General features: G+C 45.8%; 1 protein-coding gene across 1 annotated transcript; it reads right to left on the bottom strand.

The window, feature by feature from the left end:
* Positions 1-11,373: 11,373 nt before the first annotated feature.
* Positions 11,374-20,855, bottom strand: PPC4 (phosphoenolpyruvate carboxylase 4). Its single transcript, XM_087545822.1, is given in 18 exon segments — positions 11,374-12,694; positions 13,381-13,507; positions 13,995-14,083; positions 14,288-14,386; positions 14,531-14,677; positions 14,814-14,915; positions 15,276-15,590; positions 16,168-16,229; positions 16,443-16,577; positions 18,713-18,854; positions 18,993-19,088; positions 19,183-19,259; positions 19,450-19,528; positions 19,622-19,690; positions 19,773-19,850; positions 19,943-20,057; positions 20,371-20,534; positions 20,642-20,855. Coding segments are annotated over 18 exon segments (3,099 nt in total). The 5' UTR covers positions 20,798-20,855; the 3' UTR covers positions 11,374-11,647.
* Positions 20,856-20,922: the final 67 nt, after the last annotated feature.

Raw genomic sequence — 20,922 nt, 5'->3', positions numbered from 1 at the left:
TAAGAACCGCTACAATATTTTCGAGGATTATGGTGGAGGGGGGCACCGCACACGGCTAATAGATCTCAAGGATCAATTGTTGTGTCTAGAGGTGCCCCCTTGCCCCCGTATATAAAGGACCAAGGGGGAGGGGCGGCCGGCCAGGAGGAGGCGCACCAGGGAGGAGTCCTACTCCTACCGGGAGTAGGACTCCCTCCTTTCCTTGTCCAAGTAGGAGAGGGGGGAGGAAGGGAGAGGGGAGAGGAAGGAAAGGGGGGGCGCTGCCCCCCCCCCTCCTTGTCCAATTCGGACTAGAGGGGGAGGGGGGCGCGGCCTGCCCTGGCCGCCCCTCCTCTTCTCCACTTTGGGCCCATGAGGGCCATTAACCCCCCGGGGGGTTCCGGTAACCCCCTGATACTTTGTTCTATATTCGATAACCCCCGGAACCATTCCTGTGTCCTAATATAGTCGTCCAATATATCAATCTTTATGTCTCGACCATTTCGAGACTCCTCGTCATGTCCGTGATCACATCCGGGACTCCGAACAACCTTCGGTACATCAAAACATATAAACTCATAATGAAACTGTCATCATAACGTTAAGCGTGCGGACCCTACGGGTTCGAGAACAATGTAGACATGACCGAGACACGTCTCCGGTCAATAACCAGTAGCGGAACCTGGATGCTCATATTGGCTCCTACATATTCTACGAAGATCTTTATCGGTCAGACCGCATAACAACATACGGTGTTCCCTTTGTCATCGGTATGTTACTTGTCTAAGATTCGATCATCGGTATCTCAATACCTAGTTCAATCTCGTTACCGGCAAGTCTCTTTACTCGTTCCGTAATACATCATCTCACAACTAACTCATTAGTTGCAATGCTTGCAAGGCTTATGTGATGTGCATTACCGAGAGGGCCCAGAGATACCTCTCCGACAATCGGAGTGACAAATCCTAATCTTGAAATACGCCAACCCAACATGTACCTTTGGAGACACCTGTAGAGCTCCTTTATAATCACTCAGTTATGTTGTGACGTTTGGTAGCACACAAAGTGTTCCTCCGGCAAACGGGAGTTGCATAATCTCATAGTCATAGGAACATGTATAAGTCATGAAGAAAGCAATAGCAACATACTAAACGATCGGGTGCTAAGCTAATGGAATGGGTCATGTCAATCACATCATTCTTCTAATGATGTGATCTTGTTAATCAAATAACAACTCTTTTGTTCATGGTTAGGAAACATAACCATCTTCGATTAACGAGCTAGTCAAGTAGAGGCATACTAGTGACACTCTGTTTGTCTATGTATTCACACATGTATTATGTTTCCGGTTAATACAATTCTCGTATGAATAATAAACATTTATCATGATATAAGGAAATAAATAATAACTTTATTATTGCCTCTAGGGCATATTTCCTTCGGATCGTTGGCGGGAAGGACCTGGAGCACGACTGCAGGGCGCACCGCAGGATCGGCTACTTCATTGAGCCGCTCGTTCTGCTCGGCCTCTTCGCCAGGTCGACCTTGTCCATTCGTCTCAAAGGTGAAGGGTGTTTTCTTATCCTGCTTGTGCTTGAGATCAATTGATTCGATGTCAGATTATGTGTATATACTTGCAAGTTCAAAATGTAGTATAATAGTGTTGATATAATGTAGTGCTGGGCACCACCTCGCGTGATTATCTAATTTACTGTGATTATCTAATTTAGCACGCTGCTGATCTTATAATGCTACTCTGCATACTTATCTTGCTGCCTGGTAAGGGTTCCCCTTGAAGGATTGATTGTGCTCTGTATCCTACCATGATATATTCTCAGCGAGTTTACTGAAATTGCTCTAGTCTGAAAAATAGTTAACAGTTTCTCTGTTTGGTACTATTAAACTGATAGTCAGAGAAACTGTTAAAGTGTTGGTTTCATACTACTCACAATCAACAGATCAATTTCAGTACTTCTGTTTGGTACTATTTGCCACTAGTAAGAACAATTGTTTGTGAAGCTAGTAAAAATTATGGAACTTAAAAGGTCAAATAAGTTGATTTATCTCTTTTCAGCCTTAACAAAGAAGCTGAAGTTATCCGTTCTATTTAGCCTATTTTTACTTGGGTTGGATTAACCTGTGAACAAAATTCAAGTTCCTATAATACTAAATTAAATCTAGTTTCTGCACATCATTTGTTTTCAGGTTTAGCACCTGAGCTGTATTCTTCCACATGAATGGAACCTCTTATGGTTGTTTTACCACGTTGTAGTTCCAGCCTGAGAGAAACCGCAGTTTCCCCTCCAACTCAGTGATTATTGGTCCACATGAATGACATGTTTTTAAATCTATTTCCTAATTTTGTGGTCTGCAGAACAAGGCTGGTTGCCGTAGCTGCTCAAAATTTCATTACATACATCGCAGACCATGGGCACATACAAGAAGTGAAGGGAAGGAGAAGAACCTGGAAGAACAGAGGTGCTCTATCCTCCGTCCGTGCCCGTCCTCCTCCGTGCCAGTGTCGAACAGCCTTCGTTCGTCGCTTGCGAGCACCATGCACCTTGGTTGGCCATGAAGCCATTGTCCTCTGCTGCATGGATGAACCCAAAGCATCAGTACATCTACACTGGCACATAGTACAGACATGGTATCACAGATGTTCTCACTAGCTAGGATTTTCTTGGTATATAGTATACTGACATGTGCAACTCTAACTAAAGTGATTATAGAAATGAAAGGAACTATAAGAACAAGTTCATTCATAATCCAGGCATGTAAAATTTTAAGCACCAGCATAACAAATATAAGAAACCAAACCAGCAGAACAAAGTGCGTGAATCAAAGTGGCCCTCAAGCAAAATCTCTAGCGAAACTACAATGCAACTATAGTACAAAAAAGAAAACTAAAACTGCTGGTACAAAAAGGCCATGGCCTAGAAAATAAAAAGGCTGAATTGTAGGGGTTGGCCCATGTAGTTCACCAAAATTAGCAGCGAAAAAAATATAAATGGGCTGAATTAATGGGCTCGGCCCATATAAACACCGAATTGGACCGGGTTGATTCTTATCCATGTCAGCTTGCCATGCTGGATCCTACGTGGCCTGGGGAGGCTGCTAGTGACCAAAAATTTGGTCAAAGAACCAACGACCTTTTACATATCACAAAGAAGGTCGTTAATTTCAGTCTACGACGGCCAGCTTTTGACCATCTGTTTTTTGTCACAAAAAGGTCGCAAATGAAAAACAATGACCATTCAGTGACCAATAATGATAGTCGCAAGTTGACATATTTCTTGTAGTGGTTAATGCTATGATAAATAAAATTTACACCTAGGAAGCATGGCAAGAGATTGAAACTCCATCTATAAATATATGAGAAGCATGGCAGATGCATCAGTATATAGGATGATAGGAACTTACCTGGAAGCATGGCAAGAGATTGAAATTCTGTCCAACATAGGAAGCGTGAATGATCTGAAGCAAGAATATTTTGCTATCACCACATAACTAAGCCGTATTGGAAGCACGGAAATTTCAAGATGCAAAATAACATGCTTGCCACTAATATCTGGGTGCAGAAATTTATTATCTTTAAAAGGATCCAGCCAATGAGTTGATTTCTTTTCGTCAACAACCAAGGGCAATGCTACATCTATGTAATTATACTTGCGCGGTTAACGTAATAGGCAAGATGGCAATTTGTGATTGGGGTCGGGGGAAGGTGGGGCCCACCCCAGTTAAAATTGGGGGTGAGGGGGATTATTGTGGGAAGGTTACGTAAAATTTTACGTTAGCCTTCGTAAGTGTAGCATTATCGTAACAAGCAATTGCACTTTATAGTGAAATTGCCTATCTTTCTTTATGTAACTCCCGCAAGAAACAGAAGGTCAATTCCTTTTAAAACTTCAGGAAATTGCTTTAGCGTTTGGGGAAGTTGTGAATGAGAAGCCATGTAGGTACACTCCTTATCAACATCGTCCAGTTTGCGTGAGATATGTGTGGATTTGTCACTGCTTCTAGTGTAATACGGGTTTGACTCCGGGCGTATAGTGGATGACTATGCCCCCACATCTCTGAACTATGCATCCCTATGCCCACGTGAATAGAAAATACTCACTCCATTCGTTTCGCAAAAAAAAAAAATGCTCACTCCATTCCCTTATACGAGGTCAATTCATATTTTTATACACTTTGACCATTAATTTTATTAAGAAAAAGTTAGTTATATGCCACAAAAAGTATATCATTGGATGCACATTTCAAAGAACTTTCCGATGATATAATTTTATGACATATAATCCATACTTAGTTGATCAAAATTATAAGTCAAAGATCGACAAAAAAAAAGGAACTGGCCTTGTATAAGAAAATTGATTTAGTAAGGACAGTGACCCCTTCCCCTCCGTTCCCAAATCTCGTCTCAGTCTCGTAGTTTATGCAAAACGAAGATTAAAAAAAACCTACATATTACGCATGTCTTCAAGAAGGTAACAACTCAAAAAATACATTGCCATTGTCAGGTATATCCTACACGTGCCAGACCTAGATCGACTTCCATCCCGGAGCTCGAGACCGAGTGCACATAGCACCATCATCAAAATGGATTCCTGCCGAGCTGTCCCTGCCAATGCTGCCTAACGACATGCAACTATCTTGTCTCCCAAGGACGCAGCCTCCCATCGGACGGCTGAGATCCACACTGCCGTGGTAAGAGCAATGCGGCGACTCTCCTCTGGATGCATGCGGCGATCCTCTCGCCTCGGACGCCGCGCAGCGCTGTGGCCTGCTCCGCTGAGTTGGCGGAAATCCTAGGTAGCTTCTTTTTTTGAGCGGTGAAGCCTGACCTGCCGTGCGGCGCAGCCTGCCTGCTCGCCGGCCACCCAACTCCGGCGCCCCCGCGTGCCTAGTAACCGAGGTAGACGACGTGTTCTTCCACGCTTATTGGGCCAGTACGTGCCGTAGCTGACGGGCTACCATCCATCATCGGGCTTCGCTTTCGCCTGTACGTGCACTCGAGGAGGACCGACTACGTACGTCGTCACATTAGTTAGTACCGCATCGCGTAGGGGAGACGACGCCCAAGTAGGTTATATGCTCGTTTTCAGGCACCATGGATAACCACCCGGCGAGGGTGGTCAGCAATCTCTCATTCCAAACCACATATTGGTTGATTGTAGCGATCTTCATGCCAAGCATCATCGTTGTGGGTCTTCTATTCTTGTTTCTTCCATATTCTATGGCGGTTCAGCTTGAATCTGTCAAGCTGACGCCCTTGGCATGCGCATACACTCCGACATGGAGTGATTAGCTTTCTTTTCTTTTTATCTTGTCGTATGTATAAGGAGCAGCTAGTGCCCACTTAGAGCATCTCCAACAACCGCCCGAAGCACGGCGCCCAAAAACGGGTTTACAGGGCGCAAGTAGTTTTTTTTACGGCGCTAGAAGAAGTTTGCTTCAACAAGTGTTGTAAAATATGTTACGTGCGCGAGTCCAGCGATCCCAATCAAGCGGTCCCATCTGCAACAGTCCAGAGTTTGCAGCACACGCGACCGGGCGCACTAAATATGCTGTGCGCGATGCCTTTTTAATGTGTGCGCTGCATTAGTTATAGCGCGCGCGCTTTTTGTGCGGCTGCTGGAGACTTCAAATGGGGTCCGTGCGCGCTAAAAGCAGTTTTTATACCGCGCTCGCTTATATAGCGCTTCTGTTGGAGATGCTCTTAGGCACGCACGCATACACATGCCTTACCTCTGTGAGCATCTCGAACACAGTACAGACGTAGACGCTCATACATACACACATGCACTTATCACACTCTCCTTATGAACACCTTCGAGAGATTGCGCTAGAAAAATGCGAGCATCAATATTAAGTCTAATCTAGGGCTTGAATTCCAACCAAAAGCGTCAATCTAATATAAATAAACTCATAACATGAGCAAGATTCAATCCAACACAAAGAAGCTCAAGATAAGAGGTGATACATCATATAGAAGTAGGGCGCTGCTACGCGTCCGCCGGCCGATGTTTAGATATTATCCGTCGCCTCGACAGACGTTGGATGCCCGAGCTGATAACCATCCGATGTAGTGTCCGCGCCCCGCAAGCCCACTTGTTACTTCCCGCAACAAACATTTTGTTGCAGAAATAAGACCACATGCCCACTTGTTACTTCCCGCAACAAACGCTTCGTTGCAGAAAAAAGACCGCATGCCCATTTGTTACTTCCCACAACAAACACTCTGTTGCAGAAACAAGAACACATGCCCACTCGTTACAGGCTCCGGACAGATCTAGTTGCCGGCCACCGCTGATCCTGAGCCAGTCGTCAACGCCACCGCGTTGGATAAGCCCCGGTCACCCAACTCCTTGCGCCGCCGCGTCCGCCGCCCTCCCAAATCCAGCCACTCACACTCCTAGCCACACGAGTCCACGCTGCTGCAGGATGAAACCCCCTTCTGTTATCCAGTTGCAGGAATGGTTGTCCTGAAATAAGAGGTGAGTTGCAAAAAACGGACGTGCCTCCATTGGACGCGGGAGTGCTCTCGACCGTTTGATAAAATATAGATCGGACGGCCACGAAGCCGGCTAACGGGCGCGCGCGATCGGCCGACAGAAGGTAAGCTTGACGGCCACGGCACCACACATGCCGGCGACACGAGACGAACAGCGAGGTGCAAAGAAGGGCTGGGGACGAGCAGATCTGGGCGGTGCCAGCCATGCACAACTCAACATCGGCTGTAGAGTCCGGCGAGCCTGATCGCTTCCATGGAGCTTCGGGCCGGCATCGGTGATGTCGCAAGGGCGGTGCCGTTAGATGCGGTGGCGCAGCGAGTGGAGCGAGAGCAAGATAGGGAGCGGCGGCGGGGTACCTCGGCTGCGCTGGCAACAGCCCTCAAGGATCCAGATCCTGCAACACACGAGCTGTTGCGATGGGCAAACTGCAACAAGGGCTCAGTTGCAAAAATGCAAGAGATAATTCTAGATGAACCACGCAGGACACGCGTCACAAGTACGAGACGGCGGACGGCCGGATGCGATATGCCAACTGAAGGCGAGCGTTTTCCATAGAAGTAACGTTAACACCCTATATATGTCTAGTATCTGTGAATATAGAGGTGAATACCATCCGTTGATTTACCTTCATCCAATGACTGATAGGCAGGGGCGGAGCCAGCGTAATGGCGTTGGGTTCAGTTGAACCCAACGACTTTTCCTGGGTATATGTATACGTATATGTACTTGCATGAACCCAGTGGAAAATAGGGCTTGAACCCATCAAACTTACAATGCAACGCAAGAAGCCCAAAAGCCCGTAAAGTGAACTCCATCCGTGACAGCCTGCCAGGCAAGTTCGTGGCTTCGTGACCCTTCTAGGTATTCCTATTTTCCTGTAGACATGTACGCGTACACAGGCAGCCGCCAGCACCACGATCTTTCGCCGTTCGCTTCGTGGACTCTCTTCCAATCTCCTCAGCCGGCGATGAGCCCCACCGACAAGGGTAGGTCTGGGCGGCAACCTTGCCGCCTAATATAAACCAAAAATTCAAGGTACTGAGTCGCATCATCAGATCTCCTCTCCGTTAAACATGGTGTAGTTTTCTAATTGCTATTCCCCGTATTTTGATTGATCTAGGCCATAAGATAGTATTTTTCAGATATAAACTGATCACTAGATTGAGGTCATCCATTAGAGGTAGGCAAAGTGCATCAAATACAACTCCAAGTAGTCTTCTGAGGCATTCTATACAAAGAGGAATTAATTAAGACAAGTTGCCTTATGATCTGATTTATAGGAAAAAAATTGAGTACACGAGAAATTCTAAGGAACTAGATGAGATATATTTATAACTATATAAGGGGCTTCAAATGTTACCGCTTAATTTGGATTATCCACAAAGAGAAATTGGAGATACTAAACTTAGATTTAGTCCAAACTAATGATGCGGACAAATAAGATATTACTTTTCCTCTGGGCTATCAACTTCTAAAGCTAGTAATAATACTGTTTGTTGTCACAACATCTGTGGATGGATGCTTTTCAGCTACGAATGTTGTGAAGAAAAAAATTGCACAATAAAATTGATGATTGGCTCATCAGTGATTGTTTAATTTGCTATGCGGAGAAAGATATGTTTTCTGCCACTAGTAATGATCTGGTGTTTGATCCTTTTAAGTAGATGAAAATCGAAAGCGGGCACTCTAAAATTTGAGTGACTTTACAACTTCTTTCGCATGATGATACTTGTTTTTAAACTTCTCAAACTAACTTATCATTTTTAATGTTTTTAGGAAGATGAGAAGCTACAACCAGGGCTGCAAAGTATTTTTGGTATTACTCTATTTTTAATATGTAAGGAACTCAATTTATAATTTCATCCAACAGGTATGTCTTGCACTTCAGCTTTCAATGTAACCCAATTTGTGATAAGTAATAGCATGTGTATGTTATTTTTAGTGCTATACTCTTGCTTAAACTTGTGTAAAATTAGACTTTACACTTAAATATAGCATACCAAATCTTTATAATGAGTTTATGAGTGAACCCAATGACAAAAAATTCTGGCTCCGCCCCTGCTGATAGGAAGCAAATCCAAGCATCCGCGTCCATTCGATTTACTTATTGGTTGCACCAAATTGTGCCACCTTGCGTCTCTAGACATCTCTATCTTGCCACTCGTATGAGGTGGTTATGTGGTCTGTCGTGAATGAAACAAAGATGTAGTGGTATCATGTTGCTACGTGCTTCTCTAGAATAACCGTGTAAAATTATGAACAATGCGCACGCTGCGGCCCGCCTCATGTTGTCCATGCAAATATGGATTCACACACCGTTGTATCGTGACAAATAAACGCCGTCATCAGCCCATGTTTTTGTCTCAATCTCCATGCCCCGTCACTGCTTCTCATAAACGCATCGAAGATTTCCCTAATGCGCCAATGTATGCACTAACTTCCTCAACTTCGTCCCTCTATTAGCACATGGGCCAACACAACCATGACAATAAAAAAGACTGAACATTAAGTTGTTCTTTTCAGGGCAAAAACGTGTAGTTATTTTTGGCTATGCCAGTTTTCCAAAAATAGTTTAAGGTTATATTAATTATTATTTCTGGAGAGTGGATTTCATTGCTCCCGAGCTCCATGTAGCTCTGCTTTTGAAAGAATCAAAAATCATAATTAACCTTTAAAAAATTCTGAAAAACCATAAACATTGACATGTATACTACATTTCTATAAATTTCATGATCAAATGTGTTTTCTTGTGAGTTGTATAAAAGACAAAATCATAGACTTTTATCTATATCGATACCACTATATAGTGTATGAATGACTTCCAATATTGCACATTGGATAAAGCCAGTCCAACGGTTGTGAGGTGGCAGATCTAAGTATATCGTCTGTTCAATACTCTCTTTCACTACACCGGATTCAGCCACATGTATCTTAGAAAATTCCATGCCTAGTCATAAGCACCATGCATAATATGCACAAAACTCAAAATAAAGAGAGTTCTTATTTGTTCTAGACTTTCCATACTTTAATTTTCTAAATTTTGTCTTCTAAACCAATTTCAACTCTTTTTAATTTTATTATTGACGATGTGCAATATGCACAAAACATAAATACTTCTAATTTGTTCTAGAATCTTCCATACTTTAATTAACTTTACATGTTATTTTTCTTTCAAAGGATCTTTTACTTTATAATTTGGTTTTGCTTTGACCAAGGTTTTATTTCCTAAAGTCCATTTGTCTTTTCATACCGATTAGTTAGCTATTCTTATACATTTAACTTGAATTTAATGTAGCATATGTCACAGAGTCATCAGATGTTCTTAGTGAGACGAACCCTCGGGATTAAATCTACACCCTACACTTGATGCAAATGCAACTCTAAATATACAAGTTAGACTATTATAGTAAGTTATATCAATATTTGGTAATAGTTTGGTTATCTATCTCTCACGGAAAATAGTCACGCACCATTCCAATCCAGGAAGAGTCACCCAATGCTAGAACACAAAAAGGACGTAGTAATGGGCCAGCCTCATCCACCTCCTATGTGAAAAAGTAACCTAGATTCACTGATGGCGACAAGTGTCACCATCAAAGGAGTGTTGGGTATGATGGAGAGTTTTGGGTAACCCTTGCAAAGGTTACCTTCACTACTAATTTTTTGAATAATCGTGCTTCACTTTGTTTGTAAAATTTGTCCGAGAGGGCTAGGGCATTTTTCCCCGGTGCCTGGTCATATGCGGATCCTTTTGAACATCGGACTAAGCAAGGATTCTAGACGGGCCTAGCAGAATCCATGTCGAAGAAGCCTAGGACAAGCCACGACCAAGCCATATGTCAGTAAGACACAATAGAGTGTTCGAGATTTTTGCCCTGCTCAAAATAGCTTTTGTATATGTACTTACGTACTTATTATATCTCAAAATTTCTGAAGTGATACATGAATTCTCTATTCAAAGAAAAAATCGTTCACTCCACTATGTTGTATAGTTCAATGACTTCTAGCATACCTTAGCTACGACATGTTCACCATGAAAAGTATACTAGAGGTGATAGCTTGGCATCTCATGTGAGCTAAAATATTATCTGCACTTTGCTAAGCTTTTATCTATAAAAATTAAAAACATAACATCACATCACATCACATCATGTTGTCAACCTGCCAGCATGCCCAGCTAAATGACCTACTGTATGTGATGTTAAAACAAAATATGTTATTGAAATAAAACATCCATTGACAAAATAAATCTTGAACAAGAGTTATCTTTGAAACAAGTAGATGTATGCTAAGCTTTTATCTATACGAAGCATGAGAAGAACAAGTCAATTGTTACCAAGAGAACTCTTACAAAGGATTTAACACCAGGCAGCAGGCAATGGATGCTTACTTCAAATTTGTGCACAAGAATGCAAGCAATGTTGAAGTAGGCAAGGCTCCTCGAAAGTTTGGTCTGTTTCATATCAAGAACTTCATCATCATCGTCCAATTCGTCGTGATTGTAGTGTTGTTTTATTGGTGTGATCGGTGTGATCATATATAAGGTGTAGCTAGTAAGCTCACCACGTACGGTACAAGGTAAGCATACCTCGCTGCCTACATGCAACCAAACACCATGTAGTTGCATGACCCGAGCCAATGTAGGACACCAAACGTCATGCTAAAACTTCTCCCCTAATGCAGACAACTTAGATGCGGGCAACCCAACGATGTGCGGATGGTGATTTTCCCCCTGTTTTCCTCAACCGGTCCCACCTAGATACACATGCAATGTAGCCAAAATCACTGCGAGCAACCAAACACGTCCGGAAAGAACAACAGCTCGACTCTACAGATATAGAACCTAGTCTATGTCTATGTTAACAAATGTATTTGAAACAAATTAGGGTCACTATAGATTTGATAATGTAAATATAGGTATACTTTTTTCCTATATACTTGATCAAAGTTTACAAAGTAGTACGTATATGGCTTTACAAATGCACTGTATTTTGACAACACATTCGAGGCAACGAACGCCTATACATCTCCTCGTCGATCAGCAGAATGTACCATGCAAGATTTTGTGTTCATAAATACTACTGTAGATTCCTGCAAGCAAGCTACAGAGATTGATTCCTGTGCCAAAAAAGAGAAGTCTCCACCGGGATGGATCAGCCGGTGTTGCGCATCCCCGCGGCGATGCCGTTGATGGTGATGAGCAGCACGTCACGGAGCTTGTGGTTGTCGTCGTCTCGGCGCAGCCGGCGCAGCACCTCCACCTGCAGCATGTTCATGGGGTTGAGGTACGGCAGCCGGCTCTCGATCAGCCTCCTCAGGCTCCGGTTGTTGGCCGACAGCTTGGTGTGCCCGCTGACGGCCAGCACACAGCTCCCCGCCCTGGCCAACTCCCGCCGCAGCTCCTCCCCGAGCGCGCGCCGCTCCGGCGACAGCACGAGCACGTCGTCGTAGTGCTTGGCCATGGGCGCGTCGGCCTTGGCCACCACCATCTCGATGAGGTCGAGCGTGGACTGGAAGAAGGGCCACTCCTCGTACATGGCCCGGAGGTCCTCGGTGCGGCCCTTGTCGCGCGCGTCCTGGAGCCCCGTGCCGACGCCCAGCCACGCCGGCAGCGCCAGCCGCGTCTGCGTCCACGCGAACACCCACGGGATGGCGCGCAGGCTGGCGATGCCGCCGGCGGCCGTGATCGCCGCCTTGCGCTTTGCCGGGCGGCTGCCGATGTTGAGGTAGCCCAGCTCCGCCTGCGGCGTCGCCTCCTGGAAGTAGGTGACGAAGGCCGGGTCCTCGTACACGGTGCGCCGGTAGTGCGCGCAGCTTGCGCGGGAGATCTCCTCCATGACGTGCCGCCAGTTGGGGTCCCGCGGCGGCTGCGGTGGCCGCAGGGTGGCCAGCAGCACCGCCGTCGTGTAGATCTCCAGCTGCCGCACTGCCGTCTGCGGCAGCCCGAACTTGGCCTGGACCATCTCGCCCTGCTCCGTCGACCGCAGCGTCCCCATCACCGAGCCGGGGGGCTGCGACTGGATGGCCAGGTACGTCGGCCCACCGCCGCGTCCGATGCTCCCGCCGCGGCCGTGGAAGAGCGTCACCTTGATGCCGTGCTCGTTGCACGCCGCCACTACGTCCTCCTGCGCCTTGTACAGCTCCCACGCCGCCGTGAAACGGCCGGCGTCCTTGCCAGAATCAGAGTAGCCCACCATGACCTGCAACGTTCAGACAGAATACGGTTTTAGATAAAACCACGTGTTATAAGATAGATAAAAGAAAAACTGAAAAAAAAAGATTTGCACGGGTCTTAATGTAAAATCTCATGAATATAACATCCACTAAGACATAACCAAGTCTTAGTCGACTGAAATTTAGCAAGATTGTTCAGATAATTGGCCGACTAAAAGGCGACATGTTCAATAGTTAGGTGTGGCGGAGATGCGTATGTTGAGATGGATGTGTGGCCACACGAGAAAGGATCGAGTCCGGAATGATGATATATGAGATAGAGTTGGGGTAGCACCAATTGAAGAGAAGCTTGTCCAACATCGTCTGAGATGGTTTGGGCATATTCAGCGCGGGCCTCCAGAAGCTCCGGTGCATAATGGACGGCTAAAGCGTGCGGAGAATGTCAAGAGAGGACGGGGTAGACCGAATTTGACATGAGAGGAGTCCGTTAAGAGACACCTGAAGGATTGGAGTATCACCAAAGAGCTAGCTATGGACAGGGGTGCGTGGAAGCTTGCTATCCATGTGCCAGAGCCATGAGTTGGTTGCGAGATCTTATGGGTTTCACCTCTAGCCTACCCAACTTGTTTGGGACTAAAGGCTTTGTTGTTGTTGTTGTTCAGATAATTGGCCGAGATGAAGATTAAAGCCAATAGAAGCATTCTATTTCTACCTCTTGGTGGACGTTGTGGTTCTTGATGATATGCTCCCTGTACCAGTCAATGGCCAGCAACTTCCTGATCGCCGAACCTGCTTCTCGAAGATCCTTCACCGTCTCGAACAAGGGAACAACTCTTAACCTGCGTGTTCACCAAAGAACAGACATTGATTTTAAATACTCCCTCCGTTTCACAATGTAGTGCGTATAGATTTTTTTAAGAAGTTAAACTTTGACCAACTTTGTAGAGAAAAACGTATACATCTTGAATACCAAATACATATCATTAGATACATCACAAGACGTATTTTCATATTGTACATATAAATAGCTTTTCATATAAATTTGTTCAAAATTGGTAAAGTTTGACTTTCTAGAAAATCTATATGCACTGCATTATGGAACAGAGGGAGTATTTATTCTTTCCTTGAATCAGCCTCTTTGCTAATGTAACCAATTGGTAGGGTTGTAGTCAGCCAATTTCAGGTTCTAGGTTTACTGTTAAATTGATCACTCCTAGATGCTTTCAGGTTCATCAGTTGATTTGATCATAGAGCTGTGGATTGAACATGACAAGAAATTTCATGAGAAATTTAGAACTTATATCATGCATAGATAATCATGCTTACGTTCCACCGGGACATTCCCTTCCGAGATCCCCACTAACTGTTAGCCTCGCGTCCTTCTGCAACAACTCGACAGCGAGGACATCACTGGCCTGAAAAGAAGTACAAACACCTGCAAATCAGAACCGGTGCCAACCAAATACAGTTTGTGATCTGGGATATGAGTGCTACATATGACTCCACGAGGTAAGATCAGGTGAGATTCAGTCAGAACTCTTAAATTGCAGAAGATAAAAGGTAACTAAATATTCATGTTTGCTTCATTAGTTGATAACAGAAGTGGTGTCTCATCCTACATTGGAGGCCATTGAAATCACATATGCTCCAAGCGAGTCGCTCCCGAGTTCTGCAGCAACGCGGAAGGTGTCGAGAACTTCTTTCACATCAGCATTAACCTAAAAGACAGGAAGGGAAAGACACGGACGTAAATCTTCTAAACTAGGCAAAGGTTATCTTTCGCTCCCTTTCTTTACGCTGTAACCGATCAATTATATGTGGATATTTGATCACTTATCTGATTTATGTACGCAACAAATTACCTCTATGTATGGGGGAACTAGAGGGCGCTTCCCTTTCAGCTCCCTAGTCAAGAAATCCAGCTTCTTTTCCTCATCCCACTCACTATAAACGCCAAGATCCAAGTAAGACGTAATGGCATCAAGCGCTTCTGTGTGCCGGCCCGATTCCTGAAGCAGTAAATATGTAGTTTTTAATCATGACTGAATTTTAGCTATGCTTTTTGGGAGCCAATAATACATATTATGCACAATTACATCTGAGAAATCACAAGTACGTAGCAGTAATAATAATTGTAATGCATACCTGGCGGACATCGAGCTTCATTAGCACCATACCAAAGGTTGCAACCCTCCGTATCAGATCGGCCAGCCGGCCATCGGCAAGAATGCTAGATCCACATGATTGCTTCACAAAATAATTGAAGCGCACGTGCTACTCAGTACAAAAGACAGATCGTGTGATAAATGATATAACAGAGTACATGTTTCTTAACAGTTTGAATTGATATAGTAAAAAAGGTTTGCGCTTTTTTATACAAAATGGATTTTCATGCAATGTTGAGGGTTATTGGCGTGCCCAAAAAATATTTACTGTAGAAAGTATCTCTCTACCTATGTTAGAGATTATGTTAGAGATGAGATGACATAGGAAGTATCTCTCTACCTAGTAGCAATTTTGACCCTACTAAATTTCTACTCTCTATCTCCACCGATTGATATTTTTCTTAGCGTTGGGCTGGATTTAATACTGAAAATATATCAGTACAAGACCAATTTGACACTCAAACAATCCTAAATTCACTTATGCTTGGAAGAAGTTTAATAAAAGAAGTTTGCTTCTAACCTTTTCTTTCACATTACCAAGGACAATCCTGTATGGCGTAATTCCTGGTTTATCTGATAGGCTTGGCTCTAGAAGCTTTCGGAAGCTTGACCGGCCTATCTTAGATTCTGTGAACAACATTTTCCTTAGTTGACTACCACTGGGAGTTCGACTCATATGTGTTGATGCTGGACGACGACCAGGAGACTGCACTGGACTGTGAATCTCCTCACTTCTTTCTGTTGGAATTTGGATTCCCTGGAGAAGACAAGCAAAGAACTAGTGGACCAAAAAAAAGGATTACAATGACACCTGTGTATCCCGGCATCCAGGCTAATGTTTGCTAACTACGGTTATTGAATCTGGGTGACGCGATGCAGCCATAATCCATGGCACTTATGTTTTCACCACATTTCATAATACCAGTTCCCAACATACATGTTTATACATAATCCATTGCACTTATGTTATCAACCCAAATTTTCATCAACCAATTCCCGCAGCAACGCGTGGGGTATCCTCTAGTTTCATGATAATAGTTCCCAACATACATGTTTATACATATTGCACCAGATGTGAACAATGCACTTTGGGGAAGCCAGAATGTTATCTCACGAGCTATGATAGGAGACATTGGAATAGTTCAAACCCGATGATTTCCCTCTTACCATAGTTCTCAGTGATTAACATTTTTCCCATGTTAGAGAAAACAAGAGTTGGGTAGTCTGCCTGTAATTTATTTTTCTATTCCTTTTGTACATATTTAAACTACTAATGAAAATTACCGTAGAACAATTGTTCTACGTTTCGGGGTAAAAAAAAGAATAGTTCAAACCTGATGTTTCGGGTTGCATGGAAGTTTTACTATTCTGAATTGAGATTCGCTATCACTGCATTCTGCATCAGATGCAAGTCCTAGATTAGAAAAGGGTGAAAATATAAACTAAGACACGACTAACAACTGCCACTGCAAATTTTACATAGATTTTGGAACAAGAAATTCAGGTGTTAATATAGACCAAAAAATTGTGAACTTAAGTGAAATGATTGTATCTGATGCAGCAGCACATAAAGTTTTAAGTTGAGCAGATCACATGACAGAGATTCTACCTGTCAATGATGGAAGATCAGCACCAGAAGGAAGCTGAGCAGGCATCCCCATCCTAGGCGGCCGTTTTAAGTTGTTTTCTGGTCCTGTTTTGGTCCAAGGATTGGCCTTCTTCTCTTCGGATGTCGACTCCGAGTCTGAGAAATCCACTCGAATTATCAACATAAATCAAAAATATGATCTGAAAATATGTGCTTTACAGGTGATATTGGTGGAAGATGTATACATATTGCTATTACACCAAGAAGGTGTGATCTTCAAACTAACTAGGCCTTTCCGACAATGCCATAATGTTAGAGTACGTAATGGGCCTAATGGCCTGGGCTGGCGGTATAGCCCGTTATTCTTAGGGTTAATTAGAGATAAGGGTCGCTTGCTTAGGGGTCAAGTAAAGCCTTGCTTGTGAGTCAAGCAAACCTCTCTATATAAAGAGAGGAGATGTATCAATCTAATCAAGCAAGAATTAAGAAGGAAATCCCTTCCATCTTGCCCGGCCGTGGGTAAAAGCCCCCGGCCGGCCATCTCGCGCCCTCCTTCCAGGAGCGCCATAACAATTTGGTATCAGTTAGCTTCGGTTCGATCATGTCTTCACCGCCGCCCAACCTATCTCTTCCGCTACCGGTCACCTCATCGCCTCCGGCGACCACCACGACCGTCGCCCCGCTCCTGCCCACGCTGGGATCCTTCGTCGCGCCCGCCCCTGCCGTCCTCATTCCGGAGGAGGTGTCCAGGGCGCTGCAGGACCTAACCCAAGCAGTCCAGGAGATCCGCCTATTCTTGGCCGGGTCCTACGGGCCGCACCCGGCTGCGCCACCCATCGCCGCCACCACGCCGTCGTGGCTGCCGTGGCAGCCGCTGCACCAGGAGGCCTCCGCCGCGCTCGCCGGGCCGCTGCAACAACCGCTGCAGCTGCCATCCACCGCCCCACCCTGGCTGCCGTGGCAGCCGCCGCTGCCGCTGCCCTAGGGCGTCCCCGCCGCGCTCGTCGGGCCGCTGCAGCTGCCATCCACCGCCACCACCGCCCCGCCCTGGCTACAGTGGCAGACACCGCTCCTGGCGGTCTCCGCCGCGCCCGGCGCTCCGCTGCAGCAGCCACCGCCGGTCAGCTCCGGCCCCGCATCGACCGCGCCGGCGGGAGTCCCGATCTACCAGATCAAGTTCTCGTCGTCGCCATTACTGCTTCCCTAGGGCGTCCCCATCACGTTCCCGCCGTCGCCGTCACCGCTTCCGGCTTGGATCACTACCCGCCACGTGTCGGCGGCGGTGAGGCTGCAGGCTGCTGCGCGCGGCCTCCTAGCGCGCCAGCGTGTGCGGGAGATGCGTGGTCTGCAACTGCCGCTCCTCCCAGCTGCACTTCGCTGCGCAAAGGACCTCGCTCTCATCCACTGCATCGGGGATCTTGGGCATGCCGTTTTCCCCGCGGGCAGTGACCTCAAAGTCTGCGACATCGGCGGTTGGGGGGGCGCACCCCTCCTCGTCATTCTCCATCGCAAGCTCTCCACTCTTCTCTGTGCGGTGCAGACCAACAGCCGTCCGGCAGGGAGAAGGCAGGGTGTCACCGACAGGAGCGCACCGCGCCGCACCACTGCATTCCGCCGGCCGCCGCGAGGGCGCCTCTGCTGGTCACTCTTGCGACCACTTCCAGGTGGCCATACACATGCACTCCTTTTGTCCAGATGGTGTCCATGGGATCCAGGTGGCTGCACACGTGCACGTCCGACGTGCGGATGGTGTCCACTTTTTGTTGAGGGGTCCAAAATAAAGCGTCCCAGTCCATTTCAGGTTGAGCGTAATAAAACAAGCCGAGATGTAAAAGGCTTGTTTTTAGGTGTTAGGTTTGTGTTGCGTAGAGTCCTGGTTATAAGTTAGTTAGGTTGCAGCTCGAGGACAAGCTGCATGTCCAGGTGGGGTGTAGTGTTAGAGTACGTAATGGGCCTAACGGCCTGGGCTGGCGGTATAGCCCGTTAGTCTTAGGGTTAATTAGAGATAAGGGTCGCTTGCTTAGGGGTCAAGTAAAGCCTTGCTTGTGAGTCAAGCAAACCTCTCTATATAAAGAGAGGAGATGTATCAATCTAATCAAGCAAGAATTAAGAAGGAAATCCCTTCCATCTTGCCCGGCCGTGGGTAAAAGCCCCCGGCCGGCCATCTCGTGCTCTCCTTCTAGCAGCGCCATAACACATAAATTGGCCATACCAAAGCAGCCTCTGGTAATAGGCTTTAGTCATTTACTAAGATTGGAAAACTTGGGTGGATAATCATGAAACTAATTAACCTTTGATCAAGATTTCATTGGCTAAGGTTGCAAGCTTATCGCTACATTTCTTGATGGATAACTCAAAGCTGAGACTGTCTAGTTGTCGGATGTACAGGTCAATTGCCATCCAACGGGCCATCAAGGAAACATCCCGAGTCACCTGCATAGAAATGAAAATTGTTTCAATCAAGTACAACCCCTCTAATACGGAAGAAAAAGGAAAAAAAAACATCGACCATATACACAGTTAAACGCAAGCAAGACTAGTGAATAAGCATCATCAAACCAGTAAGCTTACTTTTGATGTGACATTAGGATTCCCGTCTCGGTCGCCACCCATCCATGAACCAAATTTGATTGGTGTGCAGGTTAGTGGAAGAGGCTTGCCAGTATGCTATATGCGTAGTGTTAAAAAGAAAATTTTAAAATTGCTCCAGGGAGTGAAACAGAAGTTAAATTCATCAAATCGCAGTAATTGTTGTCGCAACCTTCTTTAGAGCATTGCTGACACGGCGAAGATAGCGTGGTATCGATTTCCAGAGAGATTGTTCCACAATATGAAGGCCTGCGAGAGTCAAGAAATTATTTTTGAAATCATTTATATTACTCCCTCCGTTCCAAACTTCTTGTCTTAGATTTGTCTAGATACGGATGTAAGATACAGCTGTATCTAGACAAATCTAAGACAAGAAGTTTGGGACGGAGGGAATATCATGCATGGACAAACCGGAAAGCCAGAAGCCTTAATTTCTTACCAGCCCTAGCTTCATCAACTGGTGTAGGTTTATGGCGCCTCAGCTCATCTGTCTGCCATAATGCTGTGATTTCCCTTACCTGCATGCTAATCAGAGTCAGAAGGAACTGAGGACAGATCAGCAAAACAGAGTATTTAAATGGAAAAAATGTATCAAAACCTCTCAAGCATACCAGGTCTTCTATTAGCATCTCTCTATCCTCATAGTTAAGATCACGCCGTCCGTTGAACTCCAAAAGATGCTGCAGCACAGTCCCATCAGTCATTAGAAGTTAGAACACAAGAAACAGTGAGATCAAAAGAAGAAATCACAGATTAACTCACGGCTATTCTAAGGTGCTTGTATTGCAAGGTTCGACGATTTATTTGAGTGGGATGCGCCGTCAGAACGATTTCAACTCCCTGCACAGCGGGTAAAGAAAATATCAAGCATCAGCTAAGCTTGGTGGGATCGCCATGCCAGGAAATGTGCGCTACATTATTAACACAAGCACCTGTTTGCAGACAGTATCATAGAGTTGTTCTGGAGGAACGCCGCCTTGGATCAACTTGTCGAATATATCGTGACATGATTTTGACAGATGCACTTCACTACGTGATTTGCGGACCCTGTATACGGAAGATAAAAACATTTGTTCAGCACAAAACTAGATCTTTCACTGTAGATTTTCGTGTGGCAAATTAGGTGAAGATATTATTTCAGATTATCGATCAGAAAGGAACAAACTATACCATGAGTTTGCAACATGCATATATATGTCGAAATTATTTTGTACGTATTTCTGCAGCTATGTTCTTATTAGCATTAGCACCTGTGCATTTCTGAATTTGTCTGTACAGAGATTAATTCTATCTTTGTCAGATATTTTAAATCGCAGGAGAATGCATATGTGTTGGTGCAGCTGGGTACGTACGTACGTACCTGTGGTGCCTCTCGGCGATGCCCATGAGGTTGAGGTGGTGCGCGAAAGCGCGGGCGAGGGAGAGCGAGTCCTCGAGTGACATGGCCGACAGCTCCGCCTCCAGCTGCCGCTCCACCACCGTCGCCGTGTCCTCCATCTCCGCGCCGCGCATCGTCATGGCGCTCTGCATCATGCAGGGCCGGCCGATCGGCCCGGCATTTCAGCCATCCACGCGACAACATGCATTGAGGCATTTGTTCGATGAGGGAGCGAGCGTGCATGCATGGGTACCTGGGCGAGGATGCGGATGCGCTCGAAGAGCTTGACGAAGCCCGGGCCGAGCTCGCGGAGGAGCACCTCGTGGAGGAGGCTGCCGAGCAGGCGGCAGTCGTCCTCGAACGCCTGGAACGATATCCCCTCCGCCACGTCGTCCGTCGTGTCCGGCATCCTCGCCGCCGCTGCCTAGCTTGTTGTTCTTTCCTCCTCGTGAGAGAGAGAGAGAGAGAGGGGGGGGGGGCGGAGGAGACCGGAGAGGAGAGGAAGACGGCGGCATGCGAGGGAGAGGCGCAAGC

The sequence above is a fragment of the Triticum urartu genome, chromosome 3A (assembly GCF_056163025.1).
Source record: "Triticum urartu cultivar PI428250 chromosome 3A, HENAU_Tu73, whole genome shotgun sequence".
NCBI lineage: Eukaryota > Viridiplantae > Streptophyta > Magnoliopsida > Poales > Poaceae > Triticum > Triticum urartu.
This window is presented reverse-complemented; position numbering and strand designations above follow the sequence as displayed.